General features: G+C 51.3%; 1 protein-coding gene across 4 annotated transcripts; it reads right to left on the bottom strand.

Annotated features, from left to right (window-relative positions):
- Window positions 1–23: 23 nt before the first annotated feature.
- ANKRD13B (ankyrin repeat domain 13B) lies at window positions 24–21,896 on the bottom strand. 4 transcript variants are annotated; one of them, XM_066263133.1, is made up of 15 exons: window positions 21,327–21,893; window positions 7,058–7,193; window positions 6,841–6,965; window positions 6,708–6,753; window positions 5,966–6,109; window positions 5,688–5,877; window positions 5,545–5,611; window positions 4,405–4,486; window positions 3,560–3,624; window positions 3,200–3,330; window positions 2,930–3,087; window positions 2,638–2,790; window positions 2,376–2,539; window positions 2,221–2,297; window positions 24–1,391 (listed from the first exon to the last, which is right to left on the bottom strand). In XM_066263133.1, the coding sequence occupies exons 1-15, from the start codon at window positions 21,438–21,440 to the stop codon at window positions 1,169–1,171; spliced, it is 1,875 nt and encodes a 624-aa protein (XP_066119230.1). In that variant the 5' UTR covers window positions 21,441–21,893; the 3' UTR covers window positions 24–1,168. The 4 variants fall into 4 exon arrangements, 2 of the variants coding, with proteins under 2 accessions (XP_066119230.1, XP_066119231.1); XR_010729513.1 differs by having other exon boundaries at window positions 1,258–1,391; window positions 2,930–3,032; XR_010729512.1 differs by having other exon boundaries at window positions 1,258–1,391; window positions 2,221–2,539; window positions 2,930–3,032; window positions 21,327–21,896.
- Between the last annotated feature and the right edge of the window lie 440 nt (window positions 21,897–22,336).

Here is a 22,336-nt window from a genome sequence, read left to right on the forward strand (position 1 = left end):
AGTAAAGGCAGATAGGAAAAGCCTCAGGTTTGAAGCCTCTTTAATTTGTGCCTCAGAATCAATCTGGTGCCCCTGGCATCAGGGAAGGGGTAAGAGGAACAGTTTCTCTTTGTTCTTCTATTCCTTTGTGTCCCTTCTGAGCCTCACTGGCTGAGCCAGGAAAGCCAGAGAGAACCCAGACAAGGGGGTTCCTTGGGTCCCTACTCCTGGTGGGGTCTGTGCTTCTCTAGGGGGTTGGGGTGGGGCAGGGGAGAGCCGGGGATTAGCACCATTGGATGAAGGGTTTTAGAATCAGCCCCTGGGTGGGGGCAAGTGGGACGCACAACCACAGAGGGCTAGCAGCAGCTGGAAGGGAGGGGGCGGGTGGTGGTGCCAGGGCACTGGGCAACCCCTCTGTGTCCGGTCTAGTGAAATTAAGTGCTTGCCCCAGCCCAATATGCACCTCCAGTTGCCAAGACAACATATGGGAGCCAGGCCTTGCCCAGGTCTGGGGGGCCGCCTTGTGCACCCTCACTGATCACAAAAGAAAATGTCTTGGAGAAGGGGTCTCCAACCTCTGGCCGCCCAAACTGAAGCTGGGACCACCCTGAGACCTGGGAGGGGTGTGGGGGCTAGGGGAGCTGGGCACCCCGCTAAGTGCACTTGACGCTGAAATGTCGGGGTGGGTGGAGGAGAGGCTGTACCCTTGACGCGCTGGTTTGTGTCTGGAACAAAGCAGCAACACAGCACATGGAGAATTCAGCTGCCCCCCAGGGGTGAAGAGCGGAAGTGCAAAGGCTTCACGGGCAGTGTCCTGGAGTGGGGTCAGGGAGCAGAAAGTAGGGCCAGCCAAAAGGAGCAAGAATGGGGACACTGCTCCTCTAAGGTCTGGTCTCCCACTCAGGTCTACCTGGCTCTGCCTTTAGACAGGCCTGGACCGAGGGGAGAGGCCTGGAGGTCAGGATACAGCAAAGCAGGGGGACCGGGCTGTGCCAGCTGCCTCCAGAGCCTGGCCCGGAAAGATGCCCAGTGGCCATGCCAAACCCCTCCCGGTCTGGTGCCTGCTGCGCCCCTACGCCCCTGAGGCGGTGGCTTTGGTCTCCAGCCACAGTACCCGGGTGCATGGGCTGGGGCGTGTCTCCCTCCAGGGCAGGGCTCGCGCAGGGTGGCCAAAAGCCAGGCAGTGGCACTACTGCTCGGTCAGTGAGAGCCGTAGAATTCGTTCCAGTTCTTCCTCCTCCTGGCGTGCGCGCCGCCGCCGCTCCTCCTGCTCCTGCGCGGACAGCTCCATGGCCAGCCGCAGCTGCTCGTCGTAGCTTCGGAACACGCGACTACCAGAGCCAGGGCTGGGCTGAGGGCTGGGAACCGACGTGGGGGTGATAGGCTGGTGCTGTGGCGTGGGTGGGGCACTCCTGGGGGCGAGGAAGACACATACAGGGTTCCCGGTACAACTGCTGGTAAGCAGACAGGAAGCCAGAGTGGAGGCCCCTCTTGAGGCCACCAGCCAGTCCCACATTTCTCTGGCTCCCACGCAGTTGTGGCAGATCCCAGCCCCTACAAGCTCACCCTCCCAGTGTACAGCAGCCAGGGCATGTGGACATCTTCTAGAAACCTGGCACCGCCTGACCAGGCGGTGGCGCAGTGAGTAGAGCGTCGGACTGGGATGCAGAAAGACCCAGGTTTGAGACCCCCAAGGTCTCCAGCTTGAGCACGGGCTCATCTGGTTTGAGCAAAAGTTCACCAGCTTGGACCTAAAGTCGCTGGCTTGAGCACGGGGTTACTCGGTCTGCTGAAGGCCCACAGTCAAGGCATATATGAGAAAGCAATCAATGAACAACTAAGGAGTCCCAACGAAAAACTGATGATTGATGCTTCTCATCTCTCTCCGTTCCTGTCTGTCTGTCCCTATCTATCCCTCTCTCTAACTCTCGGTCTCTGTTAAAAAAAAACAAAAAAAAAACTGGCGCCTACAGCCTGCCTGGTGAGGGTCTGGAGGTCATGAGGCCTGGCCCCTACAAGGGGACCGTTTTTGGAGTACCGCTCACACACACCGGAGTCAGGAAAGGTTATGGTAAAAACCATCTTGATTCCAGTAGGGTCCCTGCTGAGGGTACGCAGTTTCTCTGGGCCAACAGGGGCCGCTTAGTGATCTGTGTTCTAATCCATTATGACAAGGTACTGGGGTCATCTGTGCATGGGAGGGAGGCACATAGGCATCTCCAAATCCTAGCAGACACTGACCTGTCCTGCCGGCGACCCTCACAGGACATGGGGTGAGTGCCCGGCTTGCTGTTGGTTAGTGCCTCCCAGATGGTGACCTGGAGGGAAAGGGCATGGGCCAGTTAGCTATGGTGGCACTGCAGTCCGGTGGCCTAGTGTGGCCACGGGGGACGCACCTGATCATACTCACTGCCCGCTTCAAGCAGGCTCTGCTGTATGGCAAACTGTAGAAGGTCGTCATCGTCGTCGCGGGTAACCGCCTCACGCTGGCCGCCCAGCACACTGTAGCCTCGCGGGGCTTCAAACAAGGTGGGGGAGATCTCACATCCACGGCAGGAGGCTGAGGGCAGGCTGAAATCAGAGTGGCTCCCCAGGAAGGGGCAGCAAGGGCTCCGGGAGGGGGCTGGGAGGGCGTGCTCAGAGGGGGGCAGGGCTCACTTGTGGAACTGGAGCTGCTGACACTGGAGGAGTCGCTGCCCGGGGAAGGGGTCTCACTGCTGGGGCTGCCGTGCACCAGAGGCACCGGCTCGTCACAGCCATTGAGGTTCCCAAAGGTGATGCGGGCATTGAGGATGTGGAAGATTGGAATTTCTGAGGACGAGGAAACCATCAGATGCTACCCTCCCCCCACCCCCGTTTCATCCCTTGGGCCCCTCCCCTCTTTACTTCATCTAAGCCCCATCCCACCCCCGCAACAGCAGCCATGGGGAAATGGGGGTGCTGGTCTTACCAATCTTGACAGGGAAGCCAGGAGGAAGGCGCAGGGTAATGAAATCCCGGAGCTTGGCAAAAAGCGCATTGCTGACAGCCATGAGGTCAATGATGGGGGCCACCTGCTCACACAGGGACAGGGGGTGCCCCTCACACAGCCACAGCTTGGCCTTGAACCTGCCCCACCCGGGATCCCAAGGGGTGAGGGACATTGTAGAAGGGAAGGCCTCCCAGAACCTCTGGAGCCCCTGCCCCACCCACCCCTTCCCAGCACCAGGAGGGGCCTCACTTCTGTGTCTTGGTGGTTAATTCCATGGGGCGGCCCATGTCACGGTTGCCAAGCTCAAAGTTGGGGTTGAAGTATTCTTCTGCGGTGATGGCAGTGGGGTTGGCTTGGCTCAGAGTCTGAGTGATCAGGGTCTGTACCACATGGGGAAGGGCCCATGAGCCCTTCTCAGTCTCTTATGCCAGGCCAGCCATTTGTATTATGGGTCCAGAGCCATCCCCCCTGCCCCTGTGGAGCTGACATGCTTTTGGGCATTATAGAAAAGAGGTCCACACAGGCCATGGTAATCAGGACACCTCCCCGGCCTTCTCCTGAGCCACATCCATACCCTTCTACAGAAGGGCACCCATGGCTCACACTCACCCCATTCTGGGGGCCTCCGTGCTGCTCAGCAATTCCCAGGAAGGACTGAAGAGGTGTCTTGCAACCTATAACAAGTGTGGCATCTCAGAGGACACTGTAGCCCTCAGAAGTGACAGCACCCAAGACCTAGGGAGCAGGCTGGTTCAAGGGGACTAGAAGGAATGCTTGTCCACACCACATACCCAGGCACCTTCATCTGAAGGTGACTGAGGACACCAGGGGCAGAGACCACTCTAAGTATGTCTGGAATAAAAAGTAGGCCTGGAGCTCAGGGTCAACTTCCAAAAGTGTCACTCTCCATGTTGATGACACTAGACAAAAAATACCTGCATTTGGTGAGCAGTTTGGGGGTACACATGTGTATGAATGTGTGTTTCTTTCAGGCACTTGTATATTCATTTGTTCTCCTGTGAGATGGGAATCATGTCTCTCCACTTTAGAGGGACTAAATGATGCCCAGAAAGTCAGATGTAGTATCAGTGAGCACAGAGACTCAGTGGCAGCACCCCCTGACTTTCTGCCTAGGACATGTCTCCCTAGCACAGAACAGGGGTTAGTAGATTAGAATAGCCAACAAAGAGCATACATGACATTTCTCTCCCTTCCCAAACCGAATGCAGACATTAGTAATCAATTCCTTCCCAGTGAGCCCAAATGTTGCCTTAGAATCACCTTGGCAGCACTCTGGGTAGTCACTACCAGCCATTAGGACTTGGCACTTGAACTAAAACCTCTTTGCCTAAATAAATGATCCTGGTTTTTGCTAATAGAGAGAATACTTGATGGAGACGTTCAAGTGGGAGCTGGTTCCTCACCCCCACCCCCACATGCCTCTGCCTCATTACCTTTGACCTTGCCCTTGTGCTGTTCTGAAAGATGCTCTGTCCGTGTCCGGGTGATGAGTTCCACATTGGATGCCCCATATACCTAGGGAAAGATGAAGAAAGAGCTCAAAGACAGCTCTAGTACCCCTTCCCCTGGCCTCCAAGGGCTTTCTGAATACGTCCTACAAGGAAGGGTCTGGGACAAGGGAAGGGGGGAGCTATCTGTTCTAATTTCCAGGCCTTTGGGCAAGTAAATATATGAATTCATTCATTCTTTTATTCATTCAACCAACATTTTGCAAGGAGCCTTTATGTGCCAAGCACTGAGGCAGGCATCAGGGACACACTGGTGAACAAGCACAGCCAGGCATGACCCCTGCCCTCTTGAGGCTCATATTTATCTGAGACAAGACAATGGACATTAATTATAACACAGTATGAGATACACATGCTCTGGTATGGAGAGCACAGGGGGCTGTGGGAACAGAGTAGAGATTCTGACCCGGCCTACAGAAGCAGGGAAGGCTCGCAGGAGAAGACAATACAAGCCCTGCAGCATCTGTTAGTCCCTTCATTCAGTGGTGGCACCATGTGGCCTGGTGGGTGATGTAGGGGTCCCAGGGAGACCAACACAATCTACTTAAGGGTAAGGCCTGGCTTTGGAGTTGTCTGAACTTCAGCTGTCACTTACAGTTGTGTGACCTCGTACAGGTCATTTAACCACCCCAAGCCTCCATTTCTTCCTCATAAAATGGGCCAATATCCTACTTCATAGAGTTGTTGTGAAGATTAAATGGGATACCATGGAAAGGGTTCAATAAACATCTGTAAAATGAGAATAATTATAGCACCAACCCAAAAGGGTTGCTATGAGCATTAAAGGAGTACATGTTTGTGTGATATATATGCATAAATATGTATGTATTCCATGTATAGATATATATACTTATAAAATATCAGAACAGTGCCTTGAACATGAATATGATAAGCACTCAATAAACTCTGGCCATTCTCATCAGTTGCCTATTGTCTAGTGCCCTTTGCTCAATGCGCCGTGGCCTTTGCACCTCCCAGGGTAAGAGAGGGTGGTCAGGAACCCCAGCCCAGCTCCCTATAGGCAAGATTGTGGTAGGCTCCAGCACCAGGGAGCTATGGCCTCACCTTAGCTTCGTATCCATTCACCATTTCAGTCTTCTCACTGCGCCAGCCCAGGATGCCTGTCTTGTTCCTAAGAAAGCAGAGTGGTCCAGATGAGGGGGCACCCACCAAGCTGGCCCCAGGCCACCAAAGCCGTGCCCACTCACCTCTCAAAGGAGATGTTCTTGGTGTCAAGCTGTGTGGTGACAACAGGTGCAGTGAGCCGGCTCAGCACCTGCTCCTCTGTGGGCTGGGCAGCAGCCAATAGCAGCTCACGGTCCTGCCGGGCCAGCGCCAGAGTCTCCATGTACACCACTTGGCGGTCATGGTCAATCTCCATGACTACGGCGCTTGTATCTGCCAGTCATGGAGCAGCACAGGGGTCAGGGGTGGCAGGGAGATGTCTCCAGCCTCTCCACCCTGCCTCACTTCCCGCTTGCCTGACCTTGGCCCCTGAAGACAAAGCTGCGGTTCCCTCGCTGCCACGTCATATGGTCAAAGCCCAGGAGTGTGGTGTCTACCCGCAAGTTCTGCCCGCTCTTCCATACTTTGTAGGTGTCACTAGGGCAGATCTTGGACACCAGGGGCACTAGGGAAGGGAAGGTCAGAGGTGGCTTCCATGTGCCTGGCACACCCAACCTGGGCCACCTCAGGGCCTGGGGGTCAGGGGTGTGGCCAGGAACAAGTGGGAACTGGCAGGGAATAAGACACCCCCCCAATTCCCCCTGAACATAGACCATAGTCACTCAGATATGAGCGATCAGAAGTTGGGGGCAGGCACGTCTCAGCCACCATCAAGTCCCTAATGTCTACCATCTGTTAATTCATTCACTCAGTCTTTTACCCAATCTTCCAACAAACATTTATTAAAAACCTACTGTGTGCGAGGCACTATTCCAGTTACTGGGGATACAACATTGAACAAGACAGGACTCCTCCCCTCTTGAAGCTTACCTTCAAGCAAGGAGTGACAGGTAACAAACAAGCAAATGATTACAAAAAGAAGAAAATAATAATGGAATTGAAACAGTGTCTGAGGCAGTGTGTAAAGGCCTAGCTGGTGGCATTGAGCTGAGAACTAAAAGATGAGGAGCCACAGTAAGAGCTATGGGAACAGTGCTCTAGGCAGGGGAACAGCATGTGCAAAAGCCCTGAGGTCCAGAGAGGCCCGCATCAGCCCCTCTTACCCCAGCTAGTGAACTCCCATTTCATCTCCACATAGAAGTCCTGGGCCTAGAGGAGGACAAGGAGAGTGGCTAAGTCTGTGCTACAGACAGGGTTCATAGGCTACAGTGGGGAGGCTGAGAGGCTGGCCCTCACCTTGCGCAGCTTTTCCAGGAGCACAGGGATGCCTGCCAGCCGCTTCACCACCCGCTGGTAGTCCCGGTACCATAGCACCAGCTGCACCAGTTCCAGGTCCCGGGTACTCACAGCCTCCTGAAGCACTGGCAGAGGGGGAGGCAATGTCACAGGACCAGTGAGGATGTAATGCTGGGGAAACCCTGGCTGTGGGGTTGGGGTGAGCAGGGACACCCACCTGTCCAGCCACTGCGATTCTCCCTGCCCACGTCAGCACCATGTGCCAGGAGCACACGGGCACACTCGAGGTGCCCCAGTGTGGTGGCCAGGTGCAAGGGCGTCCGCCCACGGGGATCCAGTTGCTCGATGTCCACCTGGAGAAGGAGGCGAAGACAGAGCCCTCGTCACTTCTGAAGCAGCCCATCTGAGCCCAATAGCCTCTAAGCAGGCAACAACCACCTGGCAGCCCTGCCTTGCCCATCTCTCAAGGCAGCGGAAAAGACAGAGACAATTAGCTGCGGTCAGGCAAGTGAGACGGGCTTGGGCGACAGGGCAGGCAGTAACTCTGAGAAAGGAAGGGCCTTCTTCCTTTCCTGTCTACCTCGGTGCCCCGACTAAGTCTACTCCACAGCCCAGTGGGCTGCCTATGAAGAGTAAGCCTGGGGCTGACAGGTGGTCTAGAGAGACTGCTAGCCAACTGAGACAGGACCTATCCTAGGGTCCAAGACGACCTTCAGGAAGGGCCACCTATTTAGGTCATTGACAGAATCACTGAGTGAGATTTAGCGAACAGTTACAGTAATACAGTATAGGAATGAAATCATATGTTCATGATACAACTTCAAATCCATGTCCTGTGTCTGGTGGGGCACACGTATTAACATTTTTATAAATCCTTTTATTGTTTTATGAAAAGCACAATTACATAGCATGAGATTTTTGTTTGTTAATAAAAGCATATATTTGTTAAACATAAATATTTTTACTTCAGGAGTCTAGAACTTCTAATTAAGTACAGTGAACTGACCACAAGCATGTAACTCCTCTCCTTCCCAAAACCTGATTAAAATGCCAGTAAAAGGCTTCTACCACAGCCATGATGAATAACTAAAATTACCCTCCCACTATAAACAGAGAAAACTATTTCTTCAAAATATGTGAAATACCTGCTTTCAGATATTAGACAGCAAGAACTGTAATCCTTGAGTAAGAGAAACATTCCAGGCAGCAATTCAGGGAAGGGGATCCCCAGCAGAGCATGGTATTCTCACTCAGGAGTTGAGGAGACAAAGACAGGAGGAGTTCAGGGAGCCCAATGTAGCTAGAAGCTGCAGGGCAGAGTTCCAGGGAAAAGCAAGCTATGCAACAAAAGAGCTCCAGAAAGCTGCACGGGGTCCCTTTGAGTCTCTGCTAAATACTAAATTTCACATGTGTAGAGTGAAAGTCAACAAGACCAGGCAGAAAAGGAACAAACAATAAGTTGGTAAATTCTCAGAGCTCAGCCAGGGCAGGGAGATATTCAAGCTTCAACCTGCTAGAGTCCTTGTTCATTACCCAAGGAGGCTGAAGAAAGGTTATGCCTTAGTAGTAGGGCTAAACTACCTCTACCTAAAACGCTCAACCAATCAACTAAAGATTAAAAATAAGAGCAAAAGGATAAGTCTGCCAGAAGAAAGCCACACAGGAAGACAACAAAATCCAGATGCTTAACATCACAATATTTACACTGTCCAACACCCAGTTAAAATTACTAGATATATAAGGAAGTAGGAAAATACGATACATAATTAAAAGAAAAATCATTTCATAGAAACACAGAAATTAATAAAGATGATGAATTACTCATTATACTCAAGAATTTAAAGAAAAACATGAGCCCTGGCCAGTTAGCTCGGTTGATTAGAGCATTGTCCTGAAGTGCAGAGGTTGCCAGTTCAACTCCCAGTGAGGGTACATACAGGAACAGAGCAATGTTCCTTTCTCTCTCTCTCTCTCTCTCTCTCTCTCTCTCCCCCTTCCTCTCTTGCTAAATTCAACAAATTAAAAAAAAAGAATTGCTTGATCTGTGGTGGCGCAGTGGATAAAATGTTAACCTGGAATGCTGAGGTTGGTAGTTCAAAACCCTGGGCTTGCCCAGTCAATGCACATATGGAGTTGATGCTTCCCACTTCTTCCCCCATCTTTCTCTCTCTCTCTAAAAATTAATTTAAAAAAATTTTAAGTAGTCTGACTAGGCGGTGGCACAGTGGATAGAGCATCGGACTGGGATGCGGAAGGACCCAGGTTCGAGACCCCGAGCTCGCCAGCTTGAGCACGGGCTCATCTGGCTTGAGCAAAAAAAAGCTCACCAGCTTGGACCCAAGATCACTGGCTCCAGCAAGGGGTTACTCGGTCTGCTGAAGGCCTGTGCTCAAGGCACATATGAGAAAGCAATCAATGAACAACTAAGGTGCCACAACGAAAAACTGATGATTGATGCTTCTCATCTCTCTCCCTTCCTGTCTGTCTGTCCCAATCTATCCCTCTCTCTGACTCTCTCTCTGTCCCTGTAAAAAAAAAAAAATTAAGTAAAACATGAACACAACATTCATGAAGAAAAATAGAAGATAACAAGTATAATATCTTAAATGAAAAATTCACTGGGTAAAATTAACAGTAGATTAGATACTACAGAATAAAAAAAATAGGTGAACTTGAAGATATAGCAATAAAACTACACAAACTAAAGCACAAAGGAGAAAAACATACTAAAACACATTCAAAGAGCCTCAGCAATCTGTGAGACACTATACGGCATTTTTTTAATTGAATTTATTGGGGTGACACAGGTTTCAGGTGTCCAATTCTACAACACATCTCTTTACACCATATTGTGTATTCACCCCCTCCAAGTCAAGTCTTTGTCCATCACCACTATAAGGCATTCTAACATACATGTAATTGAAGTCTCAGAGGATAGGATAAGGAAATGGGGTAAATAAGACCAATTTAAATAAATAATAGTCAAAAATTTTCCAAATTTTTTATTGATTTGAGAAAGAGGGAGAGACATCAATTTGTTGTTCTACTTATCTATGCATTCATTGATTAATTCTTTTCCTGTATGTGCCTTGACCAGGCAAGCCCAGAGTTTCGAACCAGCAACCTCAGTATTCTAGGTCAACGCTTTATCCACTGCATCACCACAGGCCACGCCATTGGTTGATTCTTGTATGCCCTGACCAGGGATTGAACCCACAACTGAGCTACCTGGTCAGGACCTCCAAATTGATTTTTAAAAAACTACTGGCTCTGGCCGATTGGCTCAGTGGTAAAGTGTCGGCAAGGTGTGTGGAAGTCCCAGGTTCAATTCCCGGTCAGGTCACACAGGAGAAACGACCATCTGCTTCTCCTCTTTTCTCTCTCTTCTCCTCCTGCAGCCATGGCTCGAATGGTTTGAGCATGTTGGCCCCAGGCACTGAGGATGGCTCCATGGCCTCACCTCAAGTGATAAAATAGCTTGGTTGCTGAGCAATGGAGCAGCAACCCCAGATGGGCATAGCATTGCCTGGTAGGGGGCTTGCTGCGTGGATTCTGATCAGGGTGTATGCAGGAGTCTGTCTCTCTGCCTCCCCTGCTCTCACTTAATAAAAAAAACCCAGCCCTGGCCGGTTGGCTCAGCGGTAGAGCGTCGGCCTAGCGTGTGGAGGACCCGGGTTCGATTCCCGGCCAGGGCACACAGGAGAAGCGCCCATTTGCTTCTCCACCCCTCCGCCGCGCTTTCCTCTCTGTCTCTCTCTTCCCCTCCCGCAGCCAAGGCTCCATTGGAGCAAGGATGGCCCGGGCGCTGGGGATGGCTCTGTGGACTCTGCCTCAGGCGCTAGAGTGGCTCTGGTCGCAACATGGCGATGCCCAGGATGGGCAGAGCATCGCCCCCTGGTGGGCAGAGTGTCGCCCCATGGTGGGCGTGCCGAGTGGATCCCGGTCGGGCGCATGCGGGAGTCTAACTGTCTCTCCCTGTTTCCAGCTTCAGAAAAATGAGAAAAAAAAAAACAAACAAACCAAAACACTACTATAGTAGGTTGAATGGTGGTGCCCCCTCCAAAACATATGTCTGTATACTAAACCCCATATCCTATGACTATGGCCTTATTCAGAAAAAGGATCTTTGCAGATATAATTAAGTTTAGGATCTCAAAATAAAATCAGCCTAGATTATCCAGGTGGGCCCGAAATCCAATGATATGTCTTTATAAGACACATAAGGAAAGATACACAGAGAGAAGTTCCATGTGGAGATGGAGACAGGAGCTGGAGTGATGCAGCCACACCCAAGGCATGCTTAGAGCTCCCAGGAGCTGGAAGAAGAATTCTCTCCTCCTACAGCCTTTGGAGGGAGTAGGGTCTTACTGACACCTTCAGTTTGAATTTTCAACCTCCAAAATTATAAGAGAATTAATTTTTGTTTTAACCCATCCAGTCTGTGGTAATTTGTGGCAGAAACTAATACAATGATAAATTCAGAGAATCAAGAAACTCAGTGAATCCCAAGACAAACATCAAGAAAACTATACCAAAAGACAGAGAAGAAAGAAAAGGAAAGGAAAGGAGGGAGAAAGGGAGGGAGGGAGGGAGAAAGGAAGGAAGAAAATTATGTTAAGGCCCATCAAAATCAAATACTGAAAACTGGTGATAAAAAGGAAATCTTAAAAGCATTTTGAAAAATGAGACACACTGTATATGGAAGAACAAATATAGGAAACATTACATATTTCTCATTAGAAACCAAGCAAGCTAGAAAACAATAGCATAATCATTAAAGTGCTAGGGGAAAAAATATCAAACTGGGATTCCATATCCTGTAAAAAATAAAAATAAAAATATAATAAATATATATATATGGTCTACCGGAAAGTTCTGTTTTTGGAATAAAACAAAATATAAATTTTTCTTATCATCAATAAACTTTATTAAATAATATAATTGCCATTATTATTAATGATTTCTTGCCAGCATAAGGGCAATTTGTATATCCCATTTTTGAAAAATGTTTTATCTTTTGATGCAAAAAATTGAACCAGTGCTTGTTTGATATCGTCTTCATTTTTGAATTTTTTGCCCTTCAAAAAATTTTATAAAAGTGATAGTTGGAAGGTGCTAAGTCCAGAGAATATGGTGGATGCGACAGAATTTCCCAGCCTAGTTCTGCAATTTTTTGACGAGTCCCCAAAATACAGTGGCGTAAATGAACTTTATCACTATTGCTTCACACATAAGACTAATGTGAATCAACTTTGTTTTAGTTAATTTGCTACATCAGTATGTATACATTAAGTGATAAAAATAGAGAGGCACACATGCACCAAATAAACATGTGCTTACCTGTCGAAACTTGTTGTGATAGAAACGGACAGAACTTTCCGGTAGACCATATATATATATTTATTATATTTTTATTTTTATTTTTTACAGGATATGGAATCCCAGTTTGATATTTTTTCCCCTAGCACTTTAATGATTATGCTATTGTTTTCTAGCTTGCTTGGTTTCATATATATATATATATATATATATATATATATATATATATATATCCTTCAAAAATAAAGGGGAAATAAGGAGTTTGTAGACAGCACTGGCCAGTTAGCTCACTTAGAGCCTGGTCTGGATGTGGAATGGCTGCAGGTTTGATCCCTGATCAGGGCCCATAGAAGAGGCAACCATGAATGCATATATATTGGAACAACAAATCACTGTTTCTTATTCTCCTTCTCTCTCCCCACCCTTCTTCTTCTTCTCTCTCTCTCTCTAAAAAAGAGACTTTCTTTTTTGTTGTGTGTGTAACAGAGACAGAGAGAGACAAAGAGAGAGACAGACAGGGACAGACAGCCAGGAAGGAGAGAGATGAAAAGCATCAATTCTTCGTTGCAGCACCTTCGTTGTTCATTGATTGTTTTCTCATATGTGCCTTGACTGGGGGGCTACAGCAGAGCCAGTGACCCCTTGCTCAAGCCAGCGACCTTGGGCTTAAAAGCTGGTGAGCCTTGTTCAAACCAGATGAGCCCACGCTCAAGCTGGCAACCTTGGGGTTTCGAACCTGGGTCCTCTGTGTCCCAGTCCGATGCTCTGTCCACTGCGCCACTGCCTAGTCAGGTGAGAGACAGTTTCATAGACAAACAAAAACTAAGAGAATTTGTCACCAAAAGGTGGTCAGAGAAAGTTATTCAGGCCCTGGCTGGGTGGCTAGGTGGACAGAGCATCATCTGGCAAGCGGAGGTCACAGGTTCAATCCCTAGTCAGGGCATGCAAGAAGCAACCAATGAGTGCACAGCTAAGTAGATCAACTAGTTGATGCTTCTACTCCCCCCCAAGTCAATGGGAAATTTTTTTAATTAAAAAAGAAAAACATATTCGGTGGGACACTTGAATCTATGTAAACACAATAAATTAAAATCATAAATAAAAATATTTTAAAAAAGAAAAAGAAAGTTATTCAAGTGACAGGGAAATAATACCATATGAAAACTTAGATCTATACAAAGAAATGAAGAGTGCCCCAAATGGTAAATTTGTAACTAAGTATAAGAATGTCAATAAAATATTTAATTTTTTTATTTATTTATTTTATTTTATTTATTAATTTTTAGAGAGGAGAGAGAGACAGAGAGGGAGAGAGAGACAGAGAGAGAGAGAAGGGGGGAGGAGCTGGAAGCACCAACCCCCACATGTGCTTTAACCAGGCAAGCCCAGGGTTTCGAACCAGCAATCCCAGCATTTCCAGGTCGACGCCTTATCCACTGCGCCACCACAGGTCAGGCTGTCAATAAAATATTTAAAACCTACAAAAATAAAGAAAAGCCTGACTAGGCAGTGGCGAGATGGATACAGCATCAGACTGGGATGCTGAGGACCCAGGTTCAAAACCCCAGAAGAGCTCGCTCTCGGCCTCATTCGGCTTGAAGGTGGGCTCACCAGCTTGAGTGTAGAGTCAACAGCTTGAGTGTGGGATCACAGACGTGACCACATGGTCACTGGCTTGAGCCCAAAGGTTGCTGGCTTGAAGCCCAAGGTCGCTGGCTTGAGCAGGGGTCATTCGCTCTGCTGGAGGCGCCCCCCCCCCCCATCGTTAAGGCACATATGAGAAAGCAATAAAAAAACAACTAAGGTGCCACAATGAGGAATTGATGCTTCTCATCTCTCTCCCTTTTAGCCTGTCTGTCCCCCTGCCCCACCCCCCACTTTCTCTCGCTAAAAAAAAAAAAAAAAAAAGAAAGAAAGAATAAAGAGAAGAGCCTGACCTGTGGTGGTGCAGTGGATAGAGTGCTGACCTGGAATGCTGAGGTCATCAGTTCTAAACCCCAGCTGGCCTAGTCAAGGCACATAACGAGAAACAACTACTATACGATACAAGAAGCAATGATTACAAGTTGATGCTTCCCACTCCCTCTGCCTGCCTTTCTCTCTCTCTCTCTCTCTCCCTCCTCTCTAAAATCAATAAATAAAATCTTTAAAAAAAAAGAATAAAGAGAAAAATTTCAGCAGATGAGAAATTTCAACATCTTCAAAACATGGAAAGTGGCTGGGGCATTACTGACTTAGGGAAGCAGAGGGTACCAACCCAAACCCTCTTGGAGGGAACCCCAGTGCGTAGCAGGCCAGATCACCTTCTAGCACTTAAGAATGGTTCAGAACATGCAGGCAGTGGAAACAGCAAAGGTAGGAGTGACTCAGAGGTGACTAGAGGTGGTCTGATTAAAATTCAGAACCCCTGGCCCCTTTTCCAATCTTGTAATGCAGGGAGATGCCCCGAGTCCCCTCCCCAGGATGCCAGAGGGTTTTTTTCCTCTGTAGAAATTGAGCCTGAGATGCAATGGACTCTGGGACATTGGCGTGGGGATGAGGCCATGAGGCTGAAAACTGGTGAGCAGTGAACGCCCAGTCCCTTCTCTGCCTCAGGTCCTGACCCACTGGCAGCCAGATTGCTCCATCCACCCCTAGCAGGAGACTGGAGAAACTAGAGGCATCAAAAACCTCTGGGAATACCCTACAGTAAGTAGGCCAGCTTGCCACTCAATCTTATGACAGTCGCACCCAAGCATCAGTAAACTCCACACCCCCCTTTGTAACTATGCCCCAACAGCCAGGGAACTGCCAACATAAGAGACCAAACCATGCAAATGGATTCTAAAAACTCAGAAGAAACATTGTCAATACAGGAAACAGAAGAAAACTTTTTGTAGGAAAATAGTAATTTACATCCTCAGAAAAATATGAAGAAAGCATTGTATTGATGAAACAGAATGTGCCATCCTGACCTCCCATGACTTCTCTTCCCTTCCTTGCTTTCCTCACTGCAGCCATTCCTGGACAGCTGCACCAGTTCTTCCATCACAGGGAATAGTACTTCAGTCCACTCCCTTTTCAGGTTAAAAAACTTTGGAACTGTCTTTATCTCTTCCCCTTCCCTTATCTTCCATATCTAATTCGTTAACAAAACCTGACCCTATAGGCTCTATCTTCAAAACCAATCCAGGGGCCCTGGCCGGTTGGCTCAGTGGTAGAGCGTCGGCCTGGCGTGTGGAAGTCCCGGGTTTGATTCCTGGCCAGAGCACACAGGAGAAGCGCCCATCTGCTTCTCCACCCCTCCCCCTCTCCTTCCTCTCTGTCTCTCTCTTCCCCTCCCGCAGCCGAGGCTCCATTGGAGCAAAGAAGGCCCGGGCACTGGAGATGGCTCCATGGCCTCTGCCTCAGGCGCTAGAGTGGCTCTGGTTGCAACAGAGCAACGCCCCAGATGGGCAAAGCATCCCGGTCGGGCGCATGCGGGAGTCTGTCTGACTGCCTCCCCGTTTCCAGCTTCAGAAAAATACACACACAAAAAAAACCAATCCAGGGACTTCTCAGATTCATCACCTCCAGCTTCCCTTCTGTCACAGGCACCCCATGTCTCCCCCGGTGACCTAGATGCCAGTCACTCCTCCCCTGACTCCCTGGGCCTGTTTTCCACACAGCGCAGTGGCCACCATGCTGTGAAATGTTCCCCAGGTCCATTAGCTCAAAACCTGCCCATGGCTTCCCATCCAACAGCCCTGGGCGTGCCCTTGAATGCATGTGCTCTCCCACCTCTCCTCCAAACTCCACTCCCGCACCCTGGCCTTCCCCGCAACCATCTTCTCGGGATACCCTATAGCCACCACTTCACTCAGGTTGCCGCTCAAATGTCACCTCCCTAGAAAGGCCTGCCCTGACAACCCCTCTCAAATGACAGTTGCTAGTCATCTAGCAACTGCCTCTTACCCTGCTTCAGTTCTCTTTCAACATTAAATTGCTTGTTTGTGTTTCCCTCATCTCCCTCACCTACACTGTAGCTCCACGTTGGGAGGCTCTCTCTCTGTTCTGTTCAATGCCAGATCCCCAGTCCCTAGACAGAGCCTGGCACATAACTTGTGCTCAATAAATATTTGTTAAACAAATGTATAGGTGACTATATTTAAGGGACATGGGAAGGGGAAAGCAATAAAGTATGAAACTGACAAACCACAAAATAGTCGTATTAGTATGTTGTTTATAATTATAGAAGTAAATAACAAGACAGCCCAAAGAGTTTAAAGTAGTTGCCTCTGAGAATGAGAGGGAGAAGTGGAGTGAGGACTGCTGCTTTTCATTATAAGCCTTCTAGCGACAGTTAAATATTTTAAAACATGAGTATGAACTCCTTTACCAAAAAGGAAGCATTTTAAATAATTTAAATTATTTATATAACTTTTATAACCCTATTTGGCATTTCTTCATTTTATCATATATCAAGAGCCCCCCCCCCTCAAAAAAAAAAGTGTACCCAGCCCCTGTGGCCCTCTGAGCTGTCACTTAGAGATCTGAGGGGACCTCCTGCAGCTCCTCCACACCAGCTCCCTACAGCGGAGGGAGAGTGCTATTTATGCTTTGCCTATCAGGGTTGGGCTGGGCCTCTGGCCCTGGGTGGGGTCCTGAGCTCTGGGGTGGGAGTGATGGAGGACCCACAGACCCTGAGCTAGCCAGGGCAGTCAGGAGGCCTTCCCACGGGGCTGCAGCTGAGCCGTCCCACCAGTCAAGGCCCCAGGGAGCTGGCAGGGCACCCTGCCTGGCCCCAGGACTCCAGATGCTGCCTGCCACCCGCCCCTCAGGTGCCTCAGCTCCAGGCTCCAGAGAGAGGACGAGGACGAGGACGGCACTGCCTGAAGGGCATGGGTGGCTTCTCTACCCCTACTCCATAATCCTCCTCAGGGCCCCAGGGCACAGCTGCTTTCCAGGGCCAACGTGGGCCCTGCCCTACCCCCAAGAAGCTCCCCTACCTGCCCAAAGCAAGGCCTGCTGTGGAAGTGGCACCTTGCCCTGGCCCCAGGTGGGAGAATTCATTCATTTCCTCAGCAAAGGCCAGCAGCTATTTAATTGCTGGAATGAAAAAGTTTCCCATGAAACACAACACCCAGTCCTCTCCACCAAGAGAATGGAAACTGCAACCCAGCAGGCCTCAGACAGAGTCAAAAGCAAGGGTCTTTCCAGCTTAAGAGCTGGGGCTCCCTGAGAGGCTCCATGCTTATACTCAGGCACACAGCTGCATACATACACATGCGTGCATGTGCCATACGGATACACACCTCATACTCCTGCCTACACACTCACAGTACTTGTGCGCCCAAACTGTGCATTCACATGCGTGCCCAGCTGCCCTCTGGCTCTGCAGGTGGCTACTCATGTGCCTCACACCCACATGCACTGGCAGGGTATATTTTCAAACTTGTTTAGCATGAGCAGAATCCTTTTGTTAGGTGAAATCTTATAAGGACACACTAAATGTATAGACTGAACAGAGATGCTGGAGAAGAAGGGAGAGGGTCCCAGAGTGTGAGGCCTTGCCTCCTTAGTCTTTGTCTCTTTTCCCTGGCCCCCTCCCTCCTCCAGCCCCAGGGGAGACAGAGAGAGTCCAGTGTGGTGTGGTCACACCTCAGCTCTCCCACCTGACCAGGAGGTGCAAAACCAGGTATGCCTGAAGCACTCAAAGGGGAGGGAGGCAGGATGCTTCCTCAAGCTCAGCTAAGCAGGTGGGGGTGGCACCTGCTAACTCTGCCACCACCTTGCCTCCTCCATCCTGTCCCACGCAGCCCCTCCCCTCCACCCAGAGACATTGATTTTTGGTTTCTGGGGTTTGTGGCTCCCTTCTCTGAACTTCCCAACCCACCAGCTGTGGTGACAGCCCACACCTGAATTACTCACTTTAGGGGGAAGGGGAATTACAGGTGCTCTAAACACAAGAACCTTGGGTGGGGCAGCTTCTGTCTGAGCACCCAGGGGGCCCCACAATCCCATCTTGCCTGCCCCTAGGTCAGAAGGATGAACTAGAGAAAACGGGAAGGAAGAGCATGGTGGAGGCAGCCTCAGGAAGAAAGCTGTTCCCCGAGAACCACAGTCTGGCCTCCTCCAGAGTGCCTGGCGCCAGGGAAGAGTCCTGCTCCTCCCAACCCTCCTGCAGGGAGCTATACAATCTATCCTCCACCCCCACCCCCAGGGAACACCAGAGCCTTGTGACTCCAGAACCAGGGCCATAGCCAACTGGTCGTGCCAACTTCAGGGCTTTGCCAGCCAAGAGGGAACTGGTGCACTCACTGGTCTATAACTCCAGTCCCCTCCCAAACTGGCAGGGCATATACAAGACAGGAAACAGGGCACCCAGCAACCACGTACTGCTGGGAACCAGCTAGGGGTGGTCATGAACCCTTCCCTTCACCAAAAAATACCCATTTAGCACCTCCCATCTACCTACCACATCTTACTTCCAGCCCCCAAAAAAGCCATGAACCTGCTCTGAAGTCTGCCATGCCATCCCCCTCCTTGAGCAGACAGCACTGCCAAGACTGCCCACAGGAGGCCCTCTGCGGGGCTTTCTTGGAGTGAAGAAGAGGCAGCTGCGCCAAGTGAAGACCAGGGAAACCCAGCTGCTGTGCTAGAGGAAAGCCTGGCTGTTTTCTGTGATGGTGCCAGGAAAACCAGAGGTCAGGGACCCCCAGCTGGAACACCAGGGGTCTAAGGTAGCTTTATGATGTAAGGTGACTGCCCCCAGGTGCGTCATCTGCAGGAAATGGCTGGACTGTGCACTTGGAGCTCTCCCTGGGAGCCCGAGGCCCTGGAACTGAACAGTGCACATTTGGATGCAAATATCATTCTGGGTCAGTCCTGGAGTTAAGATACAGCCAGAGGCGGTGTCTCCCACCCAGTCTGATTGGCACTCCCCTTCTTGGCATACCCAGAGAGAAGGAGCAGAATGGTCAGATTCCTTTGTAGCTGAACAAGGGTTAAACTCAACCTGTGCCCTATATTCCTCCTGGCCTGGGTCAGGGCTAGCGGTGTCCATTTCAAGGAGACACTAACTCATTAGGGCAGGGTGAGGGATGGGGCAGTGGGAGAGGGGGGATGGCGTGAGCCTGGTGCCTGGTTTCTGTGGCAGTTGGAGGGGAGAAAAAGAAGAATACACTCAGCAGCCCCAAACCAGCCCTACCGACAGCAGGTTCCAGTGCTCACCACCCAACCTCACCCCAGTAAGATGGCTGCTGACCTGGGGACCATCAATCAGAAAGGCCTGGGTGAAAGAGCCAGGGCATTTTACCTCTCTCCAGTCTCTGCAAAAAATAAGACCACCCATCCCTCCACAAAGGAGTGCCACTGAGGCATTCTGTAGACTCGGCCACTAGCCCTCTGTCCTTCATCCCACCATCCCTCAACCATTCCTCAACCATCCCATCAGGAAGTTCCTTTCAGACATCAGCCTTAATCCTGCCAACTGGCCTGACCTGTGGTGGCGCAGTGGATAAAGCGTCGACCTGGAAATGCTGAGGTCACTGGTTCAAAACCCTGGGCTTGCCTGGTCAAGGCACATATGGGAGTTGATGCTTCCAGCTCCTCCCCCCCCCTTCTCTCTCTCTGTCTCTCTCTCTGTCTCTCTCTCTCTGTCTGTCTCTCCCTCTCCTCTCTAAAATGAATAAATAAAAATAAATAAAAATTAAAAAAAAAAAAAAAATCCTGCCAACTGTAACCTCTGTCAGTGACTTGTCCTCTTTTGCCCTCAGGAGACGAAAGTAGAGAAGAGCCAGAAGAAACTGGACTGCCTGTGTCTCAGCACCCTGCACATCACACTGGACTTTCCTGTTCGTACTCGCATCACCAGAATGGGGTCTCCTTGAAGGCAGGGGCTGTTCATCTTTGTTCCCTTCCTTTACCAGGTCTCTATGACTGAAAACCACTTCCTTGATGATGGACAAATAGAGACACGGTCTGTGTAAGCAGCGGGAGAATGAATGTGGACACCCCAACCAGTCCAGACACTTGGAGGCTCAGTCACCTCAACATTTCCTGGGACTGCTATGCAGAGATAGCTCTATGCTAGCCTGGTGGGAGACTTCAGAGACACACTTTGATCCTTGCCTGGTTCACTTCCCTTGGGAAGCAGACAACTGTTCAGACTGAACTTCCTGCAATTCAGGAAGTGGCCTGAAAGCGGGCAAACTCCTGAGCGACCAGTCTAGTCTTCAGGCTGGAACCTGAGGCAGCCCAGGGCAGGCTGGGCCCCTCTCTGGCTCCTGCTTCCCCACCCTGGAGGGTAACTCACCCATGCCACCAGTGCCTACCTGTGGCCTGGGGGCCATGGGCTGAGTTGAGAACTACCTGTAACCTGTGCCTGCCTTGTTCCTGAAGAATGGCCAGGAGATCCCATCCTCTTGGAGGCTACTGTCTGGCCAAAGCTGGCTGACCCATCTGTTCTCATTAACTAGCAGGAACCAGGGAGCCTGCTGTGTGTGCAGACCCTCAGATCTTTCGTGTGGCCAGTGGCTCCTAGCTTTCTCAGAGCCTAGAAGCCAGGCCCCAGCACCAGATGGCAGGAGAGCGCCTTTCAGCACCTGGACAAGGCCCGCAGGGCTTCCCCCAGAGGGTCTCTCTCCACTGCCATTCCTGAGTTGGCTGGGAATCTGACGGATCCAGGGGTTCTGCCCATTCTGAGAAAACATAAGCACTCATTAGGGGGGAGGGGCACGGAGGTAGGGCACTGGGTGGGGCTGGGATGCCTGGGAGTGTCAGACAGTCTATTCTCCAATTCTTGACTTGTGACACCCTCCCCCTAACCACTCAGGCCTTGCCCACCTCCGCATACTCAAGCGGGAAGTGTCGCTTGGCTGAGTGGGGCGGACTCCCCACCACATGGAACACAGACTGAGCCGGCAGCCCCTCCCCAAAGCCTTCACTGCCCAGGCGAAGGCAGTGTCTTCTACCCCAATCTGAGAGGGTCTGGGACACGCGTGGAACGCCTGTCCCGGCCGAAGGGGAGCGGGCGGGGGCCGTTCCCATCACCCTCTCCCGGTCAACAAGCACAAACGCTGCAGCTCAAACAAAGAAGCGCTGCAAACTAGCCGGGGAGGCGGGACAGCCCGCGCCGCGCTCCCTCCCCACGCCAGGCGTGTGTGCCCGGCCGTGGGGTCCTCGCCGCGTCCCGACGGCGCTCTTACCTGGCCGGTGCGAACCTCTTTCTCCAGCTCCCGGTGGCGGTTGTGCCACACCAGGTAGTGCAGCGGGTACTTGCCCTCGGGCCCCTTTCTGGCGGAGGCGTTGGCGGGGATCATCGCCTGCTCCTCATGCCGGGGCCGCGGCGCCCGGCCCAGGACAAGGGACGGCGCCGGAGCCGGGGCCCGGAGCCGCGGGGCTGGGGACCGGCGCTGCCTGCTCGCAAGGCTGCGGCTCCGGCATGTGCGAGCGACGCCGACGGGCGGGGGCGGCGCGCCCCGCGCGAGGTGAGCCGCGCTGGCCGCGAGCGTCCTCGCGAGGCGGCGGCGGCGGCGGCGGCGGGCAGCGCGAAGAGGCTCCCACCCGCCGGGAGAAGGAGCAGGCCGGGAGAAGGAGACTCGCGCTTCGCCACCCACACCTCCGCACACAAAGATGCCGTTTGGCTGAGGATGCAGGCGCCCGCAGCAGGCTCGGGGGCGCTCGGGGCGCGGAGCCCCGGGGACGCCGCCGCCCTCGCAGGGACGCGCGCCCGCAGCCCCCGGCTACCCGCAGCCGCATAGCCCGGCCCTCAGCCCCAGCGGCCGGCGAGGGTTGCGGGGATGCCGAAGAGAGGAGGAGGACCAAGGTGCCCCAGGCGGAGCACGTTATAGCTCGGCCCCGCGGCATTATGGGTCTTGTAGTCCTCGTGGAACTGGGAGTGGCGAGAGACCTGAGAGCATCCTGCACTGTCCCCTGATCCCATGAAAGCGTGAGGAGCGAGTTAGGCCAGGCTGAAACAGAGGCAGGTGGGTTGGGACGCAACCCAACCCACTGGCATTGTGCCTTTTGCTGGGGATGGAAAGGGCTAGAGGCCTAGCTTCAGCATTGGAGGGGGCAGGATGGTGTGGCTTTCAGGATTGAGTTTGGGTCCTAGTGGAACATGAAAAGGAATCCATATTCCCAGAAGAGTGACTGATGGGGGACTCCTGAGAAAGGTGAGGGGCATTAGTACCAAGGGTCAATGGAGCAACCAAGG

The sequence above is a fragment of the Saccopteryx bilineata genome, chromosome 2, assembly GCF_036850765.1.
Source record: "Saccopteryx bilineata isolate mSacBil1 chromosome 2, mSacBil1_pri_phased_curated, whole genome shotgun sequence".
Taxonomy (NCBI): domain Eukaryota; kingdom Metazoa; phylum Chordata; class Mammalia; order Chiroptera; family Emballonuridae; genus Saccopteryx; species Saccopteryx bilineata.

Excerpts from the sequence above, each read along its gene's own strand:
- ANKRD13B (XM_066263133.1), bottom strand. The coding sequence starts at position 21,440 with ATGATCCCCGCCAACGCCTCCGCCAGAAAGGGGCCCGAGGGCAAGTAC. Across the intron at positions 6,966-7,057 it reads GAATCGCAGTGGCTGGACAG|TGCTTCAGGAGGCTGTGAGT; the intron begins GTGGGTGTCCCT and ends CCCCTCTGCCAG. Across the intron at positions 3,088-3,199 it reads TTAACCACCAAGACACAGAA|GTTCAAGGCCAAGCTGTGGC; the intron begins GTGAGGCCCCTC and ends CGGGTGGGGCAG.